The sequence below is a fragment of the Camelus bactrianus genome, chromosome 3 (genome assembly GCF_048773025.1).
Source record: "Camelus bactrianus isolate YW-2024 breed Bactrian camel chromosome 3, ASM4877302v1, whole genome shotgun sequence".
NCBI lineage: Eukaryota > Metazoa > Chordata > Mammalia > Artiodactyla > Camelidae > Camelus > Camelus bactrianus.
In genome coordinates, this window is record NC_133541.1 from 106,710,495 (window position 1) to 106,735,543 (window position 25,049).

Genomic DNA, 25,049 nt, shown 5'->3' on the forward strand with positions numbered 1-25,049 from the left:
CTTTGGTTTTAATAGTTAAGTATTATTTTAACGTGTTTTTTTAAAAGATTAATAATAAATCAAACCTCTGATTTTAGATAGCATTGTTTAGTGTAAAAAGCTAAGTTGATGTGAAGTTGAGTCAAAGAAAAATCAGTAAATAATGGCACAGAAATTCAGCCGTAAAAACTGACAACATAATGCCATTTGCAGCAACATGGATGTTCCCAGAGAATGTCATTCTAAGTGAAGTAAGCCAGAAAGAGAAAGAAAAATACCATATGAGATCGCTTATATGTGGAATCTAAAAAAAAAGAACATAAATACAAAACAGAAACAGACTCACAGACATAGAATACAAACTTGTGGTTGCCAAAGGGGTGGAGGGTGGGAAGGGACAGACTGGGATTTCAAAATGTAGAATAGATAAAGAAGATTATACTGTATAACACAGGGAAATATATACAAGATCTTATGGTAGCTCACAGCGAAAAAGAATATGACAATGAATATACGTATGTTCACGTATAACTGAAGAATTGTGCACTACACTGGAATTTGACACAGCACTGTAAAATGACTATTATTAAATTTTAAAAAATTAAATAAATAGATAGAAATATCATACAAAAAAAAATAATGGCACAGAGGTATCTGAATATGGCAAAACCATAAACTTGACGTATAAATGACTGAAGTTTGGAAAACAGTGATCTCATTCAATACCTACACTTTCCAGATGGAGAAACTGAGGCTCAGAAAGAATAAGGAGCTTTCAAATTCACATCAATAGTTAGTGGCAAACAAGTGCTAGTGTCCTTTACCCCATTACCCTTCTCCTGGCCCTTATGATCTCCTTATAACTCAAGCAAGCTACCTCACATCACACCAAAACAAAATGTGATGAGGAAGCAGTACAGGACCTCAAATAGCCTTAGGGAGAGAACGGCTCACCTTGGTGGAAATGAGTGCAGAAGCGCAAGTCAGGTGGCAGCCTAGAGTTGGAGGGCGGGGACTAGTTCTGATCAGTGAATCCCTGGCGCAAGACCCCTCAGTTATTTTTATTGCATATGCAGTTACACAGAGATAGTGAGTTGGAATCCTGGAGACAGTTCTGCCCAAGCAGTGAAAAACCCCAAAAGCTCCCTCTGGACCTCGTCTGCCAGGGAGTGAAAGGCAAGACTGAATTGTCTGCATTCTGATAATTCTTCCAGCTCTAAAATCCCAAGGCAGAATACAGTCTGCGAGTGAAAGCTTTAAGTCACATCGCTGGTGTGCAGGTTTCCCCATTCACTAGCTCTATTACTTCAGGCAAGCTCCTCAGCCTCAGTGAGACTCATCAGTCACACGGGAATTTCGCAGAAACTGCTGCCGCATTTTAGTGAGGATTAAACTACATCACGCATGCGAAGTGCTCAACAAAGTCTCCTGTGCATAGTAAGCCTTCAATCAATGTTATACAACCATTTTTAAGTCTTGGTGGAAGTGAATTTGTGTGAGTGTAAGTAACAGAGTAAGGGTAAGTAAAAGGGGAGAAAATGAGAAATAAGAAGGAGAAAAGATAACAGGCATATTTTTGACGGAAGAAATCTTCTTATATGCCATCACAATGTCAGTATTGTGCACATAACAGCAGTGATGATGATGATGAAATACTGTTTACTAAGCATTTACTAGGTCCCAAGCACTTAGTAAATGCTTATAGATGCATATGTGTTTACTGTGCAAATGTTACACCTAATCTTTCCCAGAGGTAGCTCCACCCATGAAGAAACTGAGCCCAGAGAGCTCATGTAGCAAGCTTACGGTCACACAGTTCATAAGCGATGGCCTTGTGATTTGATTCCAGGCCTTTCTTTCTGCAAAGCCCATGCCCTTAATCACTACACTATGCCATATCTCAGATATTAAAGGTATGCAAGCAAAAAAAATCATAAAAGAACAACAATGTTAACACCCAACATACAACAACCTTGCCTCAAACTGCAGCAAAACTCTGAAGTCGAGATGTGTATCGAGTTTTGGAAAGAGAGATAAAACTGACATGAGAGATGAGCAAGCCTCCCACCACGTTCTTTGAGAGCTCACACATGCACGTGGGATCTGCCTCTTGTGTGAGTCTCTGTATGAGTATGAGTGTGTTCACTGCCGCTTGTGTTCAGCCTGCCAGACTGCCCTGGTTTCCATCTCGTGTCCAGGGAGCAGCCCAGGGTTGACTGTCCCTCCAAGGACTGGCAAAGACACCACGTCTCCCTAGTTCCAGCTGAGCCCTCCGGAGGGTAAAGCTGCCTCCCCCCACTGCCCAGGTCAGCAGATGAGCTCTGCCGGAGGCCTACCTGCAAGTACAGCTCCACCAGTTCATCTTCTTGCATGAGGTAGTGGAGTCGCCCAGCCCCAAGCCAAGCCTCAGCGGCCTTGTCTTTCTCCCCCAGGTCGATGAAGATACGCAGACTCTCCTTGATGCAGGTGAGGGACCTCCTGAGGGACCTGGGGGAAACATGGGTTCATAGAATGTGAGGGTTCAAAGGGGCCCTGAGTCACTCAGCAGAGGAGGAAAAACATTGTTTCAAATCACACAGGGAGACCAGGGACTGATATGAATCCTGGGTCTGTCTCAACCAGCTGTGTGACCTTGAGAGAGTGCAGAACCTCTCTGTGCTTCAATTCCCTATCTGTACAATGGGATATAACTCTACCTGGCTCAGAGGATCATTGTGAGGATCAAATGAGATAGAGTCCTTAGAAGAGTGCCCTCCATAGAGTAAGCACTTGATAAATGTTTAAATGTTAGTTATCACTGCTATTATTACTGGCCCACAGTCCATTCATCTTTCAGCTACACTACAACATTTTTTTCATAAGCACCTAACACAGTGGATGCCAAATGTATATTTATTGAATAAATGTACAAATGAATGACCATAGTGGTAACTAAATTGTCAAAAAGATTGTGAAGTTTGCAGAAGGAGAAAAATCAAAGAAGGGCAAAAGTTTTGGTGTTTAATGGAGTACTCTTTAACTTTCTGGAAATTGTGTAGAAAACTCTTCCCCCACGTCAAGGATTAATGAAGAAGGGAGGCATAGGTAATGCAGGCTGCACAGGTTCAGAATTCTAGAACAAGAAGGAGCACTGAGCACCATCTAGATAGTAGTCTCAATTCCAGCAGCAGTTAGAATCATCCAGAAGCCCTTTACAATGCAGACACAGGCAAAGTCACCAATGTGTGGACATGACAAGCTAGCCTACACTCTAGGGATGTGGCTAAAGGACCAGGATTTTGTCAAGGTCCTTACTAGTCACTATTGTGACTCTATTGTGCAGCTTGGGTTGAGACTCTCCCCTGATCTTATAGACAAAACCAGTCCCAGAGATGGGAAGTGGCTTGCACAAGGTTTTACACACCGATCCTGTTTCTTGCTCTGTTTCTCTTTATTACCATTTGCTGTTCTGGGAGACCCTTGGGCTATGGTCATTTTCTCCAGGTCCCCAAGGAGCAAGATTTGGGGTATTACAGAGGGGTAAACTCACAGAGCAGGCATTGGATCCTGGACATTTTCTCTCTGAGGTCACTACGACTGAACAGAGAGGATGTCAGTATTCCTCTCCAGGAAAAACCCCACGGGGAAAGGCAGGACTTAGAAAGACCCAGCTGCTCACACAGCATTCTCAGGACTCCATGTGCATGGGTTTTCCAAAGACCAAGGCCTCCACCAAGACTTCACCTGATCCACAGCTCCAGTAAAACACAAGTGCCTTATGGTCTAAAATTGGGAAGTGGTCTCCAGCTTCCTTGGTTCTTTCTTATCGCCACTCACTACCAGTGGCTATACTGTTTCACCCACCAGATGAGCCACTGGCTTGGCCTGGAATGGCCCAGCACCCTGAGTCCTCCAGCCACCAGCTGCAGGCTCTAAGTGTGACAAAGCTCCCAAACCAAAGAAGAAAGGAGCACAGCGGGTGGAACAGCATCGATTCAGTCTTGAACCCAAGTCTCATACATTTCTGGGCCAGCGACACCTGGGCCCTGCCATGGTATTGCCTCTCCTCCAACTCTCAGTCTACTCTTTTTCTCATTTGTCCTGCTCCCAGGGTTTAGTCTCTATGGTTGAGTCTTTGTTTCTTCCTTCCTGCCTGGACATCAGCCATGAGCCCATGGCCAGGTGATGACAATGCACCTACATTCCCAGACTTCCTCCTACCAACCCCTGCTGGGGTTTTCCAGATCCCTGCCTTGCCTAGATCAATGCCTGACCTCTGGCCAGATCCCAGCTTCAACTAACTGGTCTTGTGCTGTTTCCATAATAAGAACTGCCACTCACCAGGGGCTGACCCTGTGCCAGGTGTTGAGATATAAAGTTTCAGTACATATTCTCTCATTTAATCCTCATAGAAACCCAATGAGAATTCTTAGCCCACTTTGTAAATAAAGAAACCCAGTGAGTTTTTTTTAAACTTATCCAAGTTCATATTGCACACTTCTAAAGCGTCATGTTAAGCTCTCTGCTGTTTTGTCCTGTAATAATGACAATGACAGTAACAGCATGTGCTAGGGGCTATACACACACAATCCTCTCTAATCATCACAGGAGCACTAAGGGAGCAGTACTATTATTATCTCTGTTTACAAATGGGAAAAATGAGGCTTTGAAGGGTAAGTGACATGGACCAGGTAATAATCCCCGCTTAAACCAGGATCTAACCCTGACAATCGGACCCCAGAGTCCCACACACACCCTCAAGCAGTGCTCAGTATCTGTCCTAGAAATCAGCTTTGTGAAGGCTTTTGCTCCACTTTAACAATCTCAAAGTTTTGAAGCACATAAGCTACCTCAAGCCTTGAACAAAGTGTCCTCATTTGCAAAAGCTAGGTGGTGATATATATCCTAGCCTTGTGACCAAATGAGAACATGTCAGCAAAGGAAATTCTTTCCTTGGTTAGGATTCCAGAAATGTTACGGATTAGTTGTATCAGCTATAGTGAAAACCAAATGTTGAAGCATTTCTCCTTCAGTTCCATAGGATTTAGAAGGATCAAGATAAGAATAAAAGCCAGGAATAATGACTTCTAGGCTCCTATTGTACTGAGATGCAAAGAATCATTGTTTTGTAAAGACCTGTTGCATACAAGGCATTTTTTCTTTCCAAAAAATAACACGTACATCCTTTATGGCACTGAGCACCATTTATGTGATACCTTGGGTGATTATGTACATAATGTCTGTTTCCTGAACTAGAAGACAAGCATTGTGAGCTCAGGGACTGTATCTCATTTGTACAGCTTTTAGCAGTGTCTGGGCCATAGGAAGTACTCAGCAAGTTATTTGTTGAATCGATCCAATTGGGCCACAAAGTTTTCGTGGACCCCACCTGGTTCAGCTCTAGAGCTCAGTCTGTAGACAGCCGATCGTATAGTCTGTGTTGTGCCACCTGGAAACAGAAGGCAAGACCCTCTAAAGACCTCTCTCACTGAGAGACTGAAAAACTTTATCAAAGCAGATTCTGTAGTTATCACCCTGGAGACAGAGAGAGCAAGACTCAGAAGGTATTGAACAGACAGACAGCAAAGTGTGCCATGGCAAAATCCTGAAGGCTGAGCCAAAGTTTTCATCATCTGCTTGCCTTTCCTTATTACCCATCACCAAATCCTAGAGAAAAACCTTTCAAATAGGAGGAATACAAATGAGTAGAAAGGCAGTATGGGTAATGAAAACCTCCTTAAATTGAGGAGTCAGGGATCTGCACTAATGCCATAAAACAGGTGGTATCAGTGTTAGAGCAGGCAGATAGCTAGATATAGCAGAGAAAGAGAGACGCCAAATGGCGGGAATAGACAGAAAAAAAGGAGGGGTACAGGCCAAATGGCAAGAAACCATACATTTTGTAAATTGCAAGGGTCCTCAGGCAGACAGAGAAAATCAGGAACCTCTGGACTGAGAAGAAATCACACATTTGGGCTGACAAGCGTCCTGCAGGCAAGCAAAGAAAGGTGGGAAAGGGCAGGAGTCTCCAGTGTCTGAATGTAACATTATGCTCATTATGCCCTCATTACAATAAAATTAGCCTTGCAGATTAGAAGTACCCATTATGCCGACACCATGATACTTCTGATCCAGACTAAATAAGGACAAAAATCCCTCTTCCCCTCAGGAAAGTGGAGTTGGGATGGAAATCAGGGAATACAACCCCAAACCCTTCCCTCCCCAATGAATATTCCACCCATTCATTTTGACACCCTATGTAACCAACTTGCCAAAGAAACTCAGCACAGCTGCTCACCCAAGCCTACCTGCTCTCTCTCCGAGAGTGTACTATCTATCCCTTAATAAATCCTCACTTTACTTTAACTTCCAAGTCGCTGAATTCTTTCTGCGACAAGAACCTAATCGCCAGCAACATAAGCAGTCTAGACCCTCTGTAGCAGGCAGGGGTCACAACAGAAAACAAATGAGGCCGTTCTCATCCATACAATTCTGAGAGGTTTCACCATATAGTCATCTACATCTGTTGCTTATGGAGAGTGAAAATTATTGTCTGAGCCGGCAGAATACATACAGAGTAGTTAAGAGCACTCACTCTAGGCAAAGGGTTGGCAAACTATGACCCATGAGCCAAATCCAGCCTTCCACCTGCTTTTGTAAACAAAGTCTTAGGGGAACACAGACACATTCATTTACACATTATTTATGGTTGTCTTAACGCTACAACTGCATAGTGGAGTACTTGTGAGAGAGACCACATGGACAGAAAGCCTAAAACATTTACTATCTGACGTTCATTAAAAAGTTTGCTGACTCCTATTCTAGACACAGACTGGGTATAAATCTCTGCTGTGTGCCTTCGTGCAAGTTACTTTGCTTCTTTAGCTCTCAATTTATACAACTCTTTCTCCCTCATATGGTTATCCTGAGATTGCATATTGTTTGGTAATCAGTGCATGCTTACTGAACACCTTCTGTTACTATTATGAGCACCATTTTCACTACAGATGCTGACTGTGCTCGTCCTGCAACCACTGACCCCTACCCAACCTCCCATCCCCTCCTAGGGGTCAGACTGGATTCTTCTCTCTCCTTTAATACATACACTCAGAGAAACACCAAACTCGGTCTGTTAAACAGAATGTCTTTCAAATGTGTCCTCACTTTTCCATTGCTATGGCTATTCCCTTGGCCCCAAATGCTATTCTTCTACACTTCTTTACTTTTCAAAATCTTTCTTAACCCTCAAGGGCATCTTCAAATGCTACCACCTTCACGAAGCTTTCCCTGACAGATCTCCCAACCCTCAGCTGAAAACATTCGTTCCTCTCCCTCCAAACCTGCCCCTGCAGATGTCCACCACCTCACCCATGAACATTTCCTGCCTTTTCCTGCTACGGCTTTGAGCTTTGTAAGAATGGAAATTCCATGGGGGGGAGTTTAGTTGAAAAAAATGTGTCCATTACATCAAAACTCACTTAATAAGTTCCTCCTAGAAATCAGTGCCAGGAAAAAATTTTCTTCAACAGATACATTTGTTTATGTTCTTTAATCAGACAGTGAGAACCTCGTATGGTTTTTCCCTTTTTACCTCAGCTACCAGGAAGCTTACAGCTCAATTACAGTAACCACCTCCAGGTGCATGGAAACACCTGTTTATCTATGTCTGTTAGCTGGTCTTTGTTCTTTTTTTTCATGAGGGCTTTGTAGAAGTAGGTGATTTATACATGCTAAATAAATATAGCATTATAGCAATGTTCTCCTTGATGAAATGAGCATCCCGCAAAGGGATAACCACTTTATGTTTGCAGAGGTTTCCTCTTACACCTAGGGCACTTCCCATCTTCCTCTTAGTATCACTCTTGTTAGTGGGAAAGCAGGAAAAGTGGATGTTTATTTCCTCCCAATTACACAAATAAAAATCTCATATCTTAGAATTACAGAATATTAGAATTAAAAAACTCTAATCTGGATCCACTTTCAGAACAATAAATTAAGGACCTCCAAAAATCAATCTCCCATAAAAGCTATGAGAACACTGGCAAAAATTGCCACAACCAAATTTTTCAGAACTCTGGAAATTAACTTGCAACTATTCAGGGAATGGTTATTGAAGAACAACAGTTGAATCATGTTAAGAATAGTGAGTTCTGTTGCTTTTTAACTTGCTCTAGGGGCATCTTCTCTCCCCAGCTTTGTGGCAGCCTTAAAAGGTAAAAGTCTCTTAATTGTGGTAGCTGGAAAAACAAGCAGCCTAGTAACCACTGGAAGGGGCACGATGAGTTTGGAATTCCCCAGCATTCTAATCCCAAGTAATTGTCACTATTTTACCTGCCTGGAAGTTCCCTCAAAGCCTCCACTCTGAAGGCTTGTTTTATTTAAATTAACTCAGAGCACGCTCAGTTTAAAACACTCTTTTCCCTGGGGTGTTTGTCCCAAAAGATCAGCAGCAATTGTTTAACACTGCTGCTGCGTGAGGTGGTGAAAACATTTGGAGCAAACAAGAAGCTGACAAATTAAATAAATAAATAAATAAATAAATAAATAAATAAATAAATAAAAGGAAAAATTGGAAATGAAATGTCTATAGGAGACTTTGAAAAGCTGCAACATAATCCCAAGAATCTAGAAGACCACACATGTTCAAAACTGTGTGCATGCCCAGGAAACACCTAAGCTTGTTATAAATTAAGGTATCCGTTATAACCCCCAGGGTAACCACTAAGAAAATAGGTGAAAGAAATATAGTAAAAGAAATGACAAGGAAGTTAAAGTGGCACAATAGAAAATATCTGCTTAACACAAAAGAAGGAGGAAGAGGAGGAATTTTCAAAAGATACGATACATTAAAAAAAAACAGCAAAATACATAAATCCTACCTTACCAGTAGTTTCATTAAATGTAAATGGACTGAATCTAAAAAAGTGATACAAATGAACTTATTTACAAAATAGAAATAGACTCATATAGAAAAAACAAATTTATGGTTACCAAAGGGGAAAGCAGGGGGAGGGACAATTAGGAGTTTGAGATTTGCAGATACTAACGACTATATATAAAACAGATAAACAACAAGGTCTTACTGGATAGCACAGGGAACTATATTCAATATCTTGTAATAGCCTATAATGAAAAAGAATACATATATGTATGTATATATATATACATATATGACTGAATCACTATGCTGTACAGCAGAAACTAACACAAAGCTGTAAATCAACTATATGTCAATATAAATAAATAAATAAATAAATTGACTACTTCACTCAAAAGACAGATTGGCAGGATGGACTTTTTAAAAGAAAACAGCAAAAATTATGATTCAACTATATGCTGTCTATAAGAGACAACACTTTAGATTCAAAGACACAAATAGATAAAAAGCATGGAAAAAAGATAAACCACCAAAAAAACCTCCAAAAAAAGTACAGAGTGACTATACTATTATCAGATGAAAATACCAAACCTGTCACTAAAGACAATGAAGAAAAGTTTATGATAAAAGAGTTATTCTGTTAGGAAGACATAAAAATTAGAAACATAATGCACCTAAAAATAAAGCCTCAAAATATATGAAATAAAAGCCGACAGAACTGAAAGGAGAAATAGACAATGCAACAATCATACCTGAAGATTTCAACATCCCACTTTTAATAATGGATAGAACAACTAGACATAAGAACAAAAAGAAATAGAAGACTTTAACTATGAATCAACTAGACCTAACAGACATTTATAATAAGACTACAACGAGTGGCAGAATACACATTCGTCTCAAGGGTACAGGGAACATCCCCTAGAAAAGACCGTATGTTAAGACTTTCTCAATAAATTCAGGCCTTCTCAACAAATTCAAAAGGAAATCATACAAAGGATGTTCTCCCACCATAATGGAATGAAATCAGAAACTGATAGCATAAGGAAACTTGGGGAATTTGCAAATATGTGAAAATTAAACAACACTCCTATATAACCAGGAGGTCAAAAAAAAAATCACAAGGGCTATTATAAAATACTTTGAGATGCATGAACACAAAGATACAACATATCAAAATTGGAGCGAACAGAGTGAAAGCAGTGCTCAGAGAAAAACTTACAGCTGTAAGTACGTATATTAAAAAAGAAGAAAGATCTCAAGTCAATAACCTAACATTCCAACTTAAGACACTTGGGGAAAAAAAAAAAGAGCAAAGTAAACCCAAAGCCAGAAGAATAAAGAAAAATAATAATTCAGAAAGAAAATGATGTAGAGGATAGAAAAACAATAGAGAAAATCAATAAAATCAAAAGTTGGTTCCTTTAAAAAGATTTTTAAGAGGCAAATCTTTGGTTATTCTGACCAAAAAGAATAAGACAACAGACTAGGAACTAAAGTGGGGACATTACCACTAACAGAAATAACTACAGAAATAAAAAGAATACACATAAAAGTCAACTGTATTTCTAACTCTGTCAGTGAATAATCTGAAACTGAAATTAAGAAGACAATTCCATTTACTATAGCATCAAAAGTTACTTCAGAATATTTAGCAAAAGAAGTGCAAAAGTGATATTCTAAAAACCACAACACACTTGAAAGGGATTAAAGCATGTAAATGAAAAGACATCCCAGGTTCATGAACTGGAAGGCATGATATTGTTAAGATGGCAATACTACCCAAACTGATCCACAGATTCAACATTATCCCTATTAAAACCCAGCTAGCTTCTTTGCAAAAACTGAAAATTTCATATAGAAAGACAAGAGGCCCAAAATAGCAAAACAATCTTGAAAAAGAATAACAAGTTTGGAAGACTCATGCCTCCCAATGTAAAACTTACCTTGAAGCTATAATAAACACAATATGTAGTCTAGACATATAGATCTATAGAATAGAATTTAGCATCCAGAAATAAACCCTTACATTTATGGTCAATTGATTTTAAACAGGGTGTAAAAGACATTCAATGGGGAAAAATAATTTTTTTAACAAGTGGTACTTGGGCAACTGGATATTCACACAAAAGTATGAAACTGGACCCCTACCTCATACCATAATCAAAAATTAACTCAAAATGGCTGACTGACCCAAATGTAAGAGCTAAAACTACAAAAGTCTAAGAAGGAAGCAAAGGGGTAAATTTTGTGACCTTGGATTAGGCAATGTTTTTTTTTTTAGGTAGATAAACTGAGCTTCATCAAAATTAAAAACATTTGAGCTTCAAAAGATGCCATCAAGGAAGTGAAAAGAAAACATGGATTGGGAAAAATATTTGCAAATCATACATCTGATAAGAGATTTTTACCAAAGTATATACAGAACTCTCCCAACTCAACAATTAAAAGACAACACGATTAAAAACTGGACAAATGATTTAAATAGACATTTCTTCAAAGAAGATACAGAAATGACCAGTAAGCACATGAAATGAAGCTCAACATCTTAGTCATTAGGAAAAAGTAAATCAAACCCACAATGAGATGTCACTTCATACCTGACGGCTAAAATAAACAGATGGACAATAACAAGTGTTGGTGAGAACGTGAGAAACATTAGAACCCTCAAATATTGCTAAGGGGAATGTAAAATTGTGCACCTACTTTAGCAGTTCCCCAGTTTATATATAGCAGTTTATATATAGAGAGACGATATGACCCTGAAATTCCACTCCTAGGTACATACTCAAAGAGTCGGAAAAATATATTCAAACAAAAACTTGTTCACAAATGTTCACAGCAGCATTAGTCATAACAGCCACAAAGTGGAAACAATTCGTGTTTACGAACTTACGACTAGATAAATAAATGTGACACATCCTTCAGTAGACTATCACTCAGAAGAAAAAGGAATGAAGTACCGATACATATGACACCATGGATAAACTTTGAAAACATTACCCTAAGTCAAAGAAGCCAGTCCCAAAGGGCCGTATCTTGTATGATTCCATTTACATGAAACGTTCAGAACAGGCAAATCCATAGAGACAGAAAGTAGATTATAGTGGTTGCCAGGCTAGGTGGGGGTTGATTAATGAGGACTGACTACTGATGGGTATAGGGTTTCTTTTGGGAGTTATGAAAATATTCCAAAATTAGATAGTGGTGATGGTTACGAAACTCGGTGAATATGCTAAAAATCACTGAATTGTATACTTACAAGACTCAATTTATGTTATGAAGACTCAATTTATGTTATATGATTGTATCTCAATAAACTGCTATAAAGAGCTCATTTCAGGACATTATTCTGTAAGATTCCTGAGTAGCCGGCCTGTGCTTGAATATTTGTAATTTTGACACACTCACTCTCATATAGGGTAGACTGCTCCATTATCGGACAGTTCTTTTGAAAATTGTTCTCCTGACCATCTAACCATTGAATTCCTCACTACCCATCACAGTACCCAATACATCAAAAGGATTCATATAGTAGGATGAAATTTTGAATCATTGCATAGTGACATTTTTAAATGAAAAAAACAAATAACAGCAGAATGTATCATATAACAAATTTTATCAGATCCCATTTAACTAAAAAGTGCATATTATTTATACCTAATGTATATTTAATATGGAGAATATATATCATATATAATCTTTCATACATATGGAATATTCTTGATGGATATTTAAAAATCTGTAAGTAGTTACTTCCGAAGAGGCTTAGGGAAAGGCAAGTTGGGAGGGGATCTTTACTTTTCAGCTATAACCTTCAATACTGGTTTAATATTTTTTTTTACCATAAGCAAACATAATAGAATTTTAAACAACTTTAGAAAAAAAAACTTATTTTTGACTTGGGTAGAAATCTCCAATATTTTAATTCACTATCTGGTATCTACCTCTTTGTGAGTGCAAACTCTCCAAGAATAGACCCACTGTGTTCTGTAGCTAATATTCTGTAGGCAGGTTCTAAACAGGCTGCTGGTAAGGGCATCTGAGGTTCCAGTAACAGTAGTCTGAGAACTGTAACTGTCACTGAAGATCAGAAAGCCTGCCTTCAAGTTGCAAGCACCTTTTCCCCCTTACCTGAACCCTGAGCAAGAAACCAAGGGCAAACTTCCTCATTCTCTGTTTTAATCTTCTCTCAGACAGCCAAATCAGCTGTAGCTCAGGGCTGTGAGCTAGTGGACAAAATAACTAATTAACTAACTACTTGGCTGACCACACAACTGCGTGGTATATGTGTCCTCTATGCCAAGTTCTGTGCTAAACACAACATCTGCCCACATCAAATTTACAGTCACTATATCAAGACCTTCTGAAGCTACTGCAGAGTCTTTCAAAGCCCCAAAAGCTTAGGTCTCTGATCTAAAAGGCCCTTTAGAAGGCCCACAACTTTAAGAATATGCCCCTCAAATTCAAGATTCTTTGGAAGCTGCAGGAATTCTGGTACTAATAGGGCTATTGCCAGCATCAACATAGCATAGCTGGCTGGTCCTAGACTCAACATTTAAAACCGGAAGGCACCTCATTCAGTTTAACCTTATAAATGGAGTAACCAAAAGGAGAACTGACTTGTTTAAGGACAGGTCACTAGCTCATGGCAGGCCCAGGTTTCCTGTTCCTAATCCAGTTTTGGCCACTCCCCTCCCAGCTCCGTGGCTTCCGACTTCCTCCAGCCACTTCTTGGACCAACTGCAGCCCCACTCCTTCGCCGCTCTCTTCTGTCCCCATTACCAAAGAAATCCAGCGATCGTTCACACTGCCTTTGGTAAGGCTTCTGCACTCTGTGTTGACAGCATCCAGGGCTTGCTCTCTGGCTTCCCCCCTTAGGATTTCAGTGGTTTTTGATGACTGGAGGTGAGAGGGAGGCTGTGCGCAAAGGATGGCAATGGGGTAGGTGATTAATCACTGGGAACAGTGATTAATCCAAGATTGAGCTTGCATAGAGGGAGGGGTGGCAATAAACCTGACACATACTTGCCACTCATGCTTCAGTCCCTTAAAAGCCAACTATCCCAAAGTGCATTCCCACAATGCCTCACCATGAATACGACTATTTCATCTCTAAGGTTAATTCAAGCCTGCCTTCTGGATCTGCTCCAGAACCATCCAAACTCCTAGGGGGTCCTAAATTGAAGTAGGGTGGGGCCAGGGCCAGGCCTCCTGTTACCTCACAGGCTACAAGGATCCAAAACTCCCTTCTTGGGACTAAAGGCAACAGGAGGTTTGGAAGACCCCTGATTCTTGTAAGAGATGGAAGAGGTGAAGGATAGAGAGATAAAGTGGAGGACAGAAAAAAGAAAAAGACAAAGATTTAATTATCTGATTATCTGTGATCTGATTTATCAGGTGCCCAAGGTTACTAGTTGTTTAGAACAGCAAAAATTGTCATTCAAACAGCTTCTACACAATTGACTCTCTGCTCAACACTAGTGATTATGCCTGCTCTGTTAGAAGTCATTCATAATTATGAATACAATGCTGCAATGCTAATCTGTTGCAAAGTGAAACTAAGTATCTTGCAAACCATGCAGAATTTAATGGAATCAATTAAAGGCTTGTCTGAGAGCAGAACGGAAGGCCATGCCACCAGCAAAGGAGGATCAGGCAGATTTGACCAGTGATAGAAAAGGGAAAATCAGCAAGAGATGGTAGGATGGTTCACCAGAGAAAAAGTTAAATATTAAAGAGTGAAAAGAAGCCTCTGGGTAATACAGTCAAGTTCTGGTATATTTTTTACAAAATTGAGTCTTTCTAAGAGGGTGCCAAAAAGTCAATCACAAAACAAAGAATGATTAACTGTGCTGTTACACAATTCTGCCAACACAATTAAGCTAAAAAGCCAACATTTCTTTTGTTGTATGTGAATTCTAAAACTCAGCGCATAGTTGCAATTATAACCTAGGCCTCTTAACTAAAATGTGAAAATAAACTTAGTTTCATCATTTCCAACTTCATTTTAAAGGTAAGGTTCCAATCAAAATTTAGTGTAAAATTTTACACCCCTGATTTCCATGGACTTATTTACTTTGTGTCCTTCTCTAACACCAATGGCCCTCAGATAAGGAAGACCTGAGGAATCTATGGTCCTCAGCATAACTGCCACCTCTCTATTTATGCACTGTCAGCTGTGGTCACATATGGGGTTGTTAAGGAAACACACAGGTGACTGTAACATCGCCAATATGACTGAGCCCTTCCCGCCTGTTAGGCACTGTTCCAAGTGTCCCATGTGCATTCACTGGTGAGGAATCCGAGGCACAGAGAAATATAAACACTTGCCCAAAGTCCCACAGCTAACAAGGGACGGGTGGCACTGGGTTTGCATCCTGTGTGATGGCTGCAGAGCGCGTGTCCTTTTCCACGATGCCATAAACATACCGTGTGCATTTGGCTTTGACTTCCTGAGGAAAACAATTTAAGGAAGAAAAGATGTTTCCAGGATCGGCCCTGAGCCTGGACTCACCTGGCAGTGTTTAGGTTCCGATACAGCTGCCCGAGGGACTCCAGCAGCCTCCCCTCCATCTCCCGGTCCCTGAGTTGCTGAGCGAGGGTCAGCCAGTGCTCGTGGTACGTAATGCATGCCTCGGGGTTTGGGGACACAGAGCTGTAGAAATGGCAGAGGGATTTGGTGACCTGAAGCTGACCTGAACATAAAGCAGGGACATGGATGAGATGACTGGAGGTAGACAAAGGCAAAACGTGCTCTAACACTCAGCTTTAAAGCGTCTCAGCAGCACAGGACATACTCACTCTTTAGGTGTCGATGCCTTAAGCCAAACAGCAATGCCATTTCATAACAAAAGCGGCCACTGGTCAGGTGGCGTCCATACACCTGGACTTGGGCCAACCAGAGAAGCACCTGTACTAACTCCATATCTGTCTCCATGCTGGCCTGGAGTTTAGAATACAGTTGCACAGCCTGCAGAAGATAGTCCCTGGCCGGCTGCTGAGTCCAGGACTTAAGGGTCAGGTGGCCAAGATTGGCCAAAGTCACTGCTTGGTTACGCACATCCCCCGCCTCCTGGGCTCTGTTCAAGGCCCGGAGGTAGCTCTTGGCTGCCTTATTCACCCGGCCTTCACCTTGAAGTGCAAGTCCCAGGAGGTTATGGACCACTCCCTTTTGGGTAACACTCTCTTTTTCCTTCAGGGAGTATAAGAGTGGCTCGAGGACGTCCAAAGCCTTCTTTGCCTGGCTGGCTAAGAGATAGGCCCATGCCAGGCAGAGAGAAGACTCAAAAGCTTCCTGCTCACTCAGCAGCTGGCTCAGCATCAAGGCTTGGCTCAGGTAGTGGATGGCACCATCAGGAGACCTGTGTTGGAGGTACACTTTGGACAGGATGAGACACAGGGCCCTCTGGGTGCTCCAGTCTGCCTGTTCCTCACAGGCAGCTAGCGCCTGCCTGAGTGCCGGGCAGGCCAGGGCAGAAACCTCACCCCAGCTTGGGGAGGGGATGCCAAGGAGCTTGGAGGCATTCTGGAGGACCAGGTGGACGTGCCAAATTGGAAGGGCCATCCCTTGGGTGCTCTGAGTACCACGTTGCCGGACAGAGGCCACTGCAAGGTGTGGCAGGTATTTCTTGTCATAGAGAAAGCTCAAGATGGTGGCTGCAGCATCTGAGGCAGGGGCGTGTCCGGAGAGGAGCTGCAGGCGCTCGGCGAAGGGCAGGACCTCATCATGCCGGCCAAGGCTTAGGAGCAATCGGGTGGCCAGGAAGCAAGCCCTGGCCTCCAGGGGGCAACTGCCCGACACGATGCCCTGTCTCAGCACATAGGCCACCACATCCAGCTCACTCTTGGCACTAGACTCACGATCAGGCAGGCAGGCCAACAGGACACCTGCCTTTTCCAGCAGGGCCGAGCCTTTATGCCTCAGCCTCTGCCTCAAATAGATGGCCGCCAAATTGATGTACAGAGCAGCTGCCAAGGATAGGTCCTCAAATGCCCCGTTGAGAATGTGGATGGCCTCCTCAAAGTACACCCTGGCCTGAGAGAGTTTGACCTTCCTGACACTCAGACGGCCCAGGAGGAAGCAGAGCCGGGCGTGGGCCCAGGTCATGTGGCTCCGCTTGGCCCACTTCCTTGAGGCCTCCAGGTAGGCCACGAGCTCATCCTCTTCAGAGTAGCTGTAAAAGGAAGATGTGAGGAAAGAGAAGGAAAAATCATAGAGGCTCTTAAAATGGTCAGCATAACCCTTGTGATCCAGAAAGGCCAATATGGGGGTGAAGTTCTCAGCCTCCTCCTCCTCCTGACAGGTGTTCAGGTCCATGAGCAGTTCTGGGTCATCGAGGTCATCAGGCTCTGGCAGGTGGTAGGTGTCTGAGGCAGCTGAAAGGAGCTCCTCCTCCAAGCTGGAGTCCTCGGAGCTGCTGGACTGTCTGGAGCCTACTGCCTGATGCTCCTCCCAGGCTCCGCCAGGCTGAGTGTCCTTGAAGACTTCGGGCTGGGATGCTGAAAGGGACAGGCAGAGTTGAGCAACCCTAAGTACCTGCAACTGCAGTGGCCAGGTCTTGGCAAGAGGACAGGATGCTGTCCAGCAGGACTGGAGGTCAGGTTTAGCATGATCTCTACTCACCACTCAGATCGTTTGGAAGATTCTGGATGGATTCAAACCCACCTGGATAGAGATGGAGGACAGACCTGTGTTAGGTCAGAATGGGCCAGCATGCCTATGCCTGCAGGTGTATCCCGCCCACTGGCCCCTTAGGAGACTCTGTGTTTAAGTTTCAGACCACCTGCTATCCCTAAAAAACTGGATTTCTCCCCCTTCATCATCAGGGCTGCAGTTACCTGAAGATTGTCTCGTTTAACCCACTCACTTTATAGCTGGGAACTGTAGTAGAAATGAGAACAGAGTCAGAGAAGAAAACCTGGAAACATGAGCTTTATGCCAAGAGGTGTGGGTATGGGGAGATGATGGAACCTGAAGGTCCGAATCTCTCAGTGAGTTTACGACAGCTGTGAACAGAACTCAAGGGCAGTGCACTTTGCGGCACGTGGCACTGCCTCTCATTTCATGTGTACAGCTCTCCTTCTTCCTTCCTCCATTCTTTCATCATCCATCCACTCAACAGACACTGATTTCTTGTGTACAAAGTGCTTTGTAAATTTGACTGGGCAGGTAACCAAATGTGAATAATGAAGAAAAGAAAGTAAAGAAGTATCTGTGGTTCCTAAGTTCTGTTCCTTGAAATATCTTGGTGGGATGAGGTGGAAGGAGGGAGTCAAGTAGTTTAGACATTTTGAGTTTGCGGTACTGGCAGGAGTTCTAGCAGAGAATGAAGTAGATCCATGGCCAAGAAGAGTTGAATCTTGCAAATATAGATTTGTGACCAACAATAGGTCATAAGGAGTGGGTCAAAGTCCCAGGAGAAGCATTTGGAGGGAAAAGCAAAGCAGGATGGGGAGGTCTGGGGAGGGGGGATTTGTGAATGAGCTGGAGAAACTTCAGCATTTACTGGCAGATGGCAGCCAGGGAAGGAGACTGAAAAGGCACAGTCAGGAAGGAAAGAGGAGTCACGGAGACCAAAGTGCCTTGTGGTGCCACCACCTAATATCACAAAAATGAAATAAGATGAGGTGAGAACCAAGAAGATCTTGGGTCTGGCAGCAAAGCTGACCCCCTTGGCTAACGCAGCCACAGTGGAGCTTGTGGAGGTGAAGGCCAGATTCATGCTCCATAGGACACTAGCTGCTAGAGAGAAGATTCTACCTCTTCCTGGCAAAGAAGCCACAGCCAGATACCTGTGCCCCTACTCTGAGCTCTCCAGTGAACTTTGAGCGTAGTAGGGTTTTCCCCAAGTAAAGCCTCCACCTGCTCTTCTCTGGGTGGAGGCTTCTTTTGTGAGTGTAAGTGCAGATACTTGAGATCTGCAACCCCCAAAGGTCCTACAGCCAAACACAGCAGAACTGGAGAGCTGGGCTCTGGAGAGCAGTTCATGCACCTTTCCCTTGCCAACAATGAGGGACACATGCCAGTCTTACTGCAGCCATTTCTCTCCAGGCCAGGACCACTGAGAGCACAAATGGCACATGAGTTACCAAAAAAATGCTTCCTCTGGGAGGAAAAATTACAGACAAGCACTCTTCCCCAGGGCACAGGCCTTGGGGGAGCTGGGATTTAACAATACTGCTGGTTGCCTTGGTGCCAGGAACGGCCTGTGCAGCCATAAGGCATAGCCCTGCACTCCTGGTCTGTAGATAAGAGCAGTGCCTGAGACCTGCTCCTGGATCTCTTCTAACCATCAGATCAACAGTTGGCAAACTGTTGGATCCAAGTCTGCAACCGCCCCTGCCTTCAAGGCAAACCCCAAGTAGTCTTTGATTTTTCAGACCTGGGCTCTAGCCTACCAGGCTGTGGTCATCACTTCAGCTTCCTGGCTCAGTCTGGTGGGACAGTGTTATCTGCTTGTGGCAAAAAAGTGCTGCCAGGGCTGGTGCTGATCCCTGGGAGCGGTGCTCCTCACAAGCGTTTCTATGAATGGAGAAAGACTCCAACTTCCACCTCTGCTCCTGGGAGCTGAGTTCCTTCTGCAGAATCTCTGGCTCTACCCAAGAAATGTTCCCATCTAATCTGGCCACACAGGAGTGGACACATTACTACCACCACTGAAGAATGGGAGAAATAAGAATTCTTCCTCAAACCACTGTCAGTGGGTGAATGCACTTCTGGACACAGAGCGGCAGGCCCCTCCCAAAGTAAGGGAAAGGAGTGTCATTAGTTCAGTCAGTCATTCAGACACTGCTGAAAACTGTGCGAGGCACTGAGGACCCTCACTCCCCCAGGCTAACACACCAAACAGTCCAATGTCATTTTGTTTGTCTGGGGCAGTGTGGTGAAGCAGGGATTGTCTTGACTAGAAAATAGGGTAGGGCAGTTCTTATCCTGGCTCAGGCACTAATTCACTTGGGCCTCAGTCTCCTAATCTGTAAAATGAGAGGAGAAATCATCCCTCAGTGTGTTTCCAGCTGCAATGGTCTATGGCCCCACCTTTATCATTAGAGCTAGTAGAGCTAGACCTACTTCAGCCCTAAAGGAAGACCTTCAGCCACAATTCAGGAAGCTTTCTTACCATGATTAGAATGGGAGACTCAACATGGCCAACCTCCCACACTATAACTGAGTTGATTTCATCACATCTCACACATCCTAGGCCGCCAGCCCCACACAATCCCAGAATCGTCTGAAATCTGAAGTGAAAATACTGCTAATCAAGTATGACCCAGGTCATCAACTGATAGTGGGCACAGCTCCACATTCATATGGGATTGGACTTCAGAGATATTCCACTCCTGTTAGGAACACTCCCCTCATCTTGAGGAACTTGGGCTTTCAAGGGGTTTGAGGAGCAAACACTCACTCAGCCGGTAGATGGACGTTATGTCAGTCTGAGCAAGTGTGTGAAGGAAGTCGGCACACTCAGCTTTCCTGTCACTTCCCAGGACCCCCAGAGAGCATCTTTCCTCCTCACTGAAAAAGGCAGAGTTCTTGCTCCTGGATTGAGGCAAAAAGACATGGACACAGATCAGTGCAAGGTTCCAGACACAGCCCCTTCTCCCTCCACCCTGGGATGCAGGAAGGGACACAAAGAAGCCATTAACTCAGGTGCCCAGGGCTGAAGTCATCTCCTCATCTCACTGCTGCATAATAGATTTATTTACACTGCCAAGGGCCAAGCGCTGGCAGCGCCTCATCCCTGCAGAACCGAGCTGTGCCGCTGCTAAACACCTAAAACACCCACCCTGCTAAAACTCCACATTCTCCCAAGAAAAGCAAAGCCCCTTCCCACACCCCTACCCATTCTTTGAGACCACAGGGCGCCCATTTTTAAAGGGAGAAATAGAAATAGGCTGCCCTAAATATAAGGATTGGAAAAGGACCGTTAAAAGATGTTTGTCGGGTTATTTCAAGAAAATGTTCAGGATAGGTGATAAAATCTAAAGGAACAATGGAGAAAATGTGACTATGGCCAGAAGGAACCTTTCACATCAGGTGTTGACGCTGGATTCCATGACACAGAACAACAGTGTTATGTAGCATTAGGAGAGGGACAGAAGGCTAGGGCACGGGCAGGGGTACAAGGAGGGCCAGGGGACTGGAAGAAATGATCATAAATAACAGAGATCTTTTTGGGAGGAGGAGGTTTGATTGGGGGGAGGTAATTAGGTATTTATTTGTTCCTAATGGAGGTACTGGGGGTTGAACCCAGGACCACATGCATGCTTAGCAAGCACTCTACCACTGAGCTATACCCTCCTCGCATATTGTAGAGATCTTTATACACACTGTATTGTATAAACCAATTGTTAAAAGTAATTTGCTTACTAGAGATCTGTCACAGAACCAAATAGGAAAACTAGAAGTGCCTTGGAAAGAAAGTATCCGCTCTGGTCTCTATCTGATCAGCATTTAAGATCTCTTTCAGTTCTAAGTATTTTTTAACCTCAAAAGCCAGTTTTAAAACAAAAATAACAGCTCATACTCTGAGGGGAGGCTTATTATGAATCAGACACTATTAACTCATTTAATCTCTGCAGTTGCCCTATGATGCAGGCACTATTCTTATCCCCCTTTTTAAAACAGAGGGAGAAACCGAGGCACAGAAAAATGAAGTTGGTGGTCAGGGACTGGCAGAGCAGAATATAAGGGGAGCTTCTCTAGCTCAAGCAGGGTTGAGGGAGGGGCTGGGATGGGATGTCATGTTCTGCCATTTAGCCATTGTCCTCACAGCTCAGATAGACAGTCTGAAAGTCAGCGATGAGAAAACTAGCCACTAGTGCGAACTTCTCAAGGTCACACCACTAACTAGGGGCAGAACTGGCGCTAAAGCTGTGTCTTGACATTGTAGCTCTTGACACCACATTTACTGAGCCCCCACTTCTCTGGCCTGACCTCCAGGTTCTCCCCAGCACCATAAAAGCTTCCATTCTCAAAAGAGCACATTATGGAATTCTTCATCTGAACTCATTTGAGATAAAAAGAATATGATTCCAAATTTCGAGAGAACTCTTAAATTCTACAAAGCATTTCTTCATTTACTACTTCATTTACTCCTCATAACAACACTGTGATATAGGTATTTGTATCCATATTGGCAGATAAAGATTCAGAAAGATTCAGTGGCACGCTCAGAATTACACAGCTAGAAAGTGGTGAAATTGAGACTGAAGCTGAGGTCTTCTGCCTCTGTGTTCACTGACCCACAGCTGATTTGCTAACATCCTGAGTCCCAGATATTTAGACAGAGTCCAAAACACTTGGCAAATTACACTAGGGCTTTCCGACATAGAGATGGGGTTAGGAGTGTGGTTGGGCTTCTAGAAATATGGCAGGTTGAAGTGCTCCACATGGGGCTACTTTCCCCCATATACACAGACAAATCGTGGGTAAGATGTGACCAAGATAAATATTTTATTACATAACTTTAACTTGAAAGAAAGAAATGGAAATTTCTAGGAGCCAGAAACAAAAGGAGAAACCAAAGCCAAGCTGGCAAGTGAGAACAGACGGTACAGAGACGTTGAGGGTGCTCAGCTGGGACATTGGTCCTCAGAGCTGTAGCTGACCTGGTAATGCCACCCAGGGACAGGAGATACGATTCTGGAGCTATGTGAAGCAGGAAAGCTGAACGGAGCTCCCTACATAGCTTTGAGCTCCCTATAGCCTAATGTCTGGAAGGGTTGCAACTTCGGTAGAGAAGGGATTGGAAACTTCTCATAATTTGCCAAGAAATGTTTTCCATCTGTCTGAGTCCCTGGAAAAAAATTTAACGCTTAACGTTTACACCATTAGAAGGTATGGGAATCTGAATTTACACTGCATGGTGCAGGTACCACAGTCAGACAACCAGGCCTGGACCACTGAGTTCCTAAGTGTCCAGGGAAAGCAACTGCCAAAACTACTCTGTTGGGATACTTTCTTCAGTCCAAGCTTCATGCGGAGACCACCTTTTATTGAAAATTCACTCATGTCACCAAAAACGCAAACCATGCAAGAAAATGAACTACTGACAAAAAGAGCCAACAGATGCACAAGCGGGCAAATTAATACTACAAACACTAGAAATAACAATCATCTGAAGATTTAATTTATAAGCATGGTTAAAATGATGAAATAAAAACAATGAATAAAAGTGACAATGAAAATATGGGATTTTGTGAGCAGAAACAAGCAGATGTGTAAAAGAGGAAAATACAAATTTTAGAAATGAAAATACAGACAAGGACATTTGAGATGACATGAGTTAGATAAACAGCAGGTTTAGCCCCAGCAGCGTTAGTGAAACTGAAGACCATTCTGAGGAAATTACCCAGAATGTGGCCTAGCACGGCAAAAAGATGAAAAATATAAAGGAACTGATTAAGCAAGATTGAGGATAGAACAAGTCCAACATACCTTCTAACAGGAATTCCAGAAGAGAGACTAAAGAGAATGAGAGAGAGGCAATATTCAAAGGAAGAATGACTGAGAATTTTCCAGAAGTGAAGAAAGACATGAGTCTTCAAACTGAAGAAGCATACCAAGTCCTAAGCAAAATAAATAGAAATAATACAATTTTAATATGATTTCCATTTCTCTAAGGTTATAGGTCTTTTCAGGTTTTCTGTTTCTCCTAATCCTTCTTTCTGGGTTCAGTTACCTATTACTTAACTGTTCAACTTATGGGATGAAAGAGTTAAATATAAAGGATAAAAGGAGGAGGGTATAGCTCAAGTGGTAGGGTGCACGGTCAGCATGTATGAGGTCCTGGGTTCAGTCCCCAGTACCTTCTCCAAAAATAAATAAATAAATAAACCTAATTACCTCCCCTTACCAAAGAAAAAATAGAAAGGATAAAAGAACATCAATTAATGAAATAAAAATTAAGTAAAAGAAAATTATAAAGGTAAGTATGAAATTAACAAAATAGAAAAGAAATAGTAAATATGGTCAACAAAAGAAAAATTGGCTCTATGAGGAGACTAATAAAATTCAGAAAACTCTGGCAAAATGGATTTTAAATTTTGTGTTAATAGTTATTTTCCCCTCCACACCTTGAAGATGTTACTCTATACCTAACTAAATTATCACTCAAGAGTACATTATCATTCATAAAAAAAGAATGAAATAATGCCATTTGCAGCAATATGGATGGACCTAGAGATTATCACACTAAGTGAAGTCAGACAGAGAAAGACAAATACCATATATCACTTATATGTGGAATCTTAAAAAATGATACAACTGAACTTACTTATAAAACAGAAAGAGACTCTCAGACATAGAAAACAAATGAATGGTTACCAAAGGGGAAAGTGGAGGAGGGATAAATTAGGAGTTTTGGATTAACAGATACATACTACTATACATGAAACAGATAAAAAACAAGGTTCTATTGTATAGCACAGGGAACTATATTCAACATCTTGTAATGATCTATATAAGAATTTGAAAAAGTATATATATGTATACATATATGTATCTGAATCATGTTGTTGTATACCTGAAACATTGTAAATCAACTGTACTTCAATGCAAAAAAAGAAAATATTTTAATTATCTTTAAGACAAAGACTATAAACAGAGAACGTTTGTAACTCACAGATCTCCACTGAAATATCTACGTATCTCAGTGGTATACATGATGGAGAAGGAACTGGACAACTTGCTATAAATAAATAATAGAATATATCAGAGCTAGATATACCATGGTGCAACTGTAAAAGACCAATAACAAAGAGAAAACCTTAAAAAAAAAAAGTGAGATAAGTCTGCCTACCTGCAAATAAATGGCTATGAAACTCACAGTAAACTTCTCATCAACAAAAACAGATGCCACAAGAAATGGAATTATGAAGAAGACATAGATGAATAGGAAGAATAAAAGAGGGGATAACTAAGAAATATTTTTAATGTCTAATACTATGAAATACTGGTTTTTCTCCTACGTTCTTTTATCTGGTTTTGAGTGTATTAATTGCTCAATCCTGCTTATTTTAAAATTTAGGAATTTAAGTATATAAATTTCCTTTAAGTAACACTTTATTAAAATGAACTGTATCTTGTACATGAATAAATCCTAAATTTACACTTCAACTGAGAAAAATTCCAGGCGCAGAAAAAAATTTAAATAAAATTTTAAGACACAAAGCCATAGTGTTTTCATTTATGAACAAATGTGTA

General features: G+C 42.0%; 1 protein-coding gene across 29 annotated transcripts in view; it reads right to left on the bottom strand.

Moving 5' to 3' along the window:
- Window positions 1-25,049, bottom strand: part of SH3TC2 (SH3 domain and tetratricopeptide repeats 2) — a 172,123-nt gene that overhangs the window by 86,443 nt on the left and 60,631 nt on the right. For all 29 annotated transcript variants that reach the window (XR_012505683.1, XR_012505692.1, XR_012505694.1 and 26 more), the window contains 5 exons: window positions 20,248-20,381; window positions 17,463-17,504; window positions 15,641-17,338; window positions 15,354-15,534; window positions 2,316-2,466 (listed from right to left, as the gene is read on the bottom strand). Coding sequence is in view for 8 of the 29 variants with exons in the window: in XM_045517477.2 (XP_045373433.1) it covers window positions 2,316-2,466; window positions 15,354-15,534; window positions 15,641-17,338; window positions 17,463-17,504; window positions 20,248-20,381 (2,206 nt within the window). In the remaining 21 variants the exon portion in view is untranslated. The remainder of the gene's footprint in view (window positions 1-2,315; window positions 2,467-15,353; window positions 15,535-15,640; window positions 17,339-17,462; window positions 17,505-20,247; window positions 20,382-25,049) is intronic.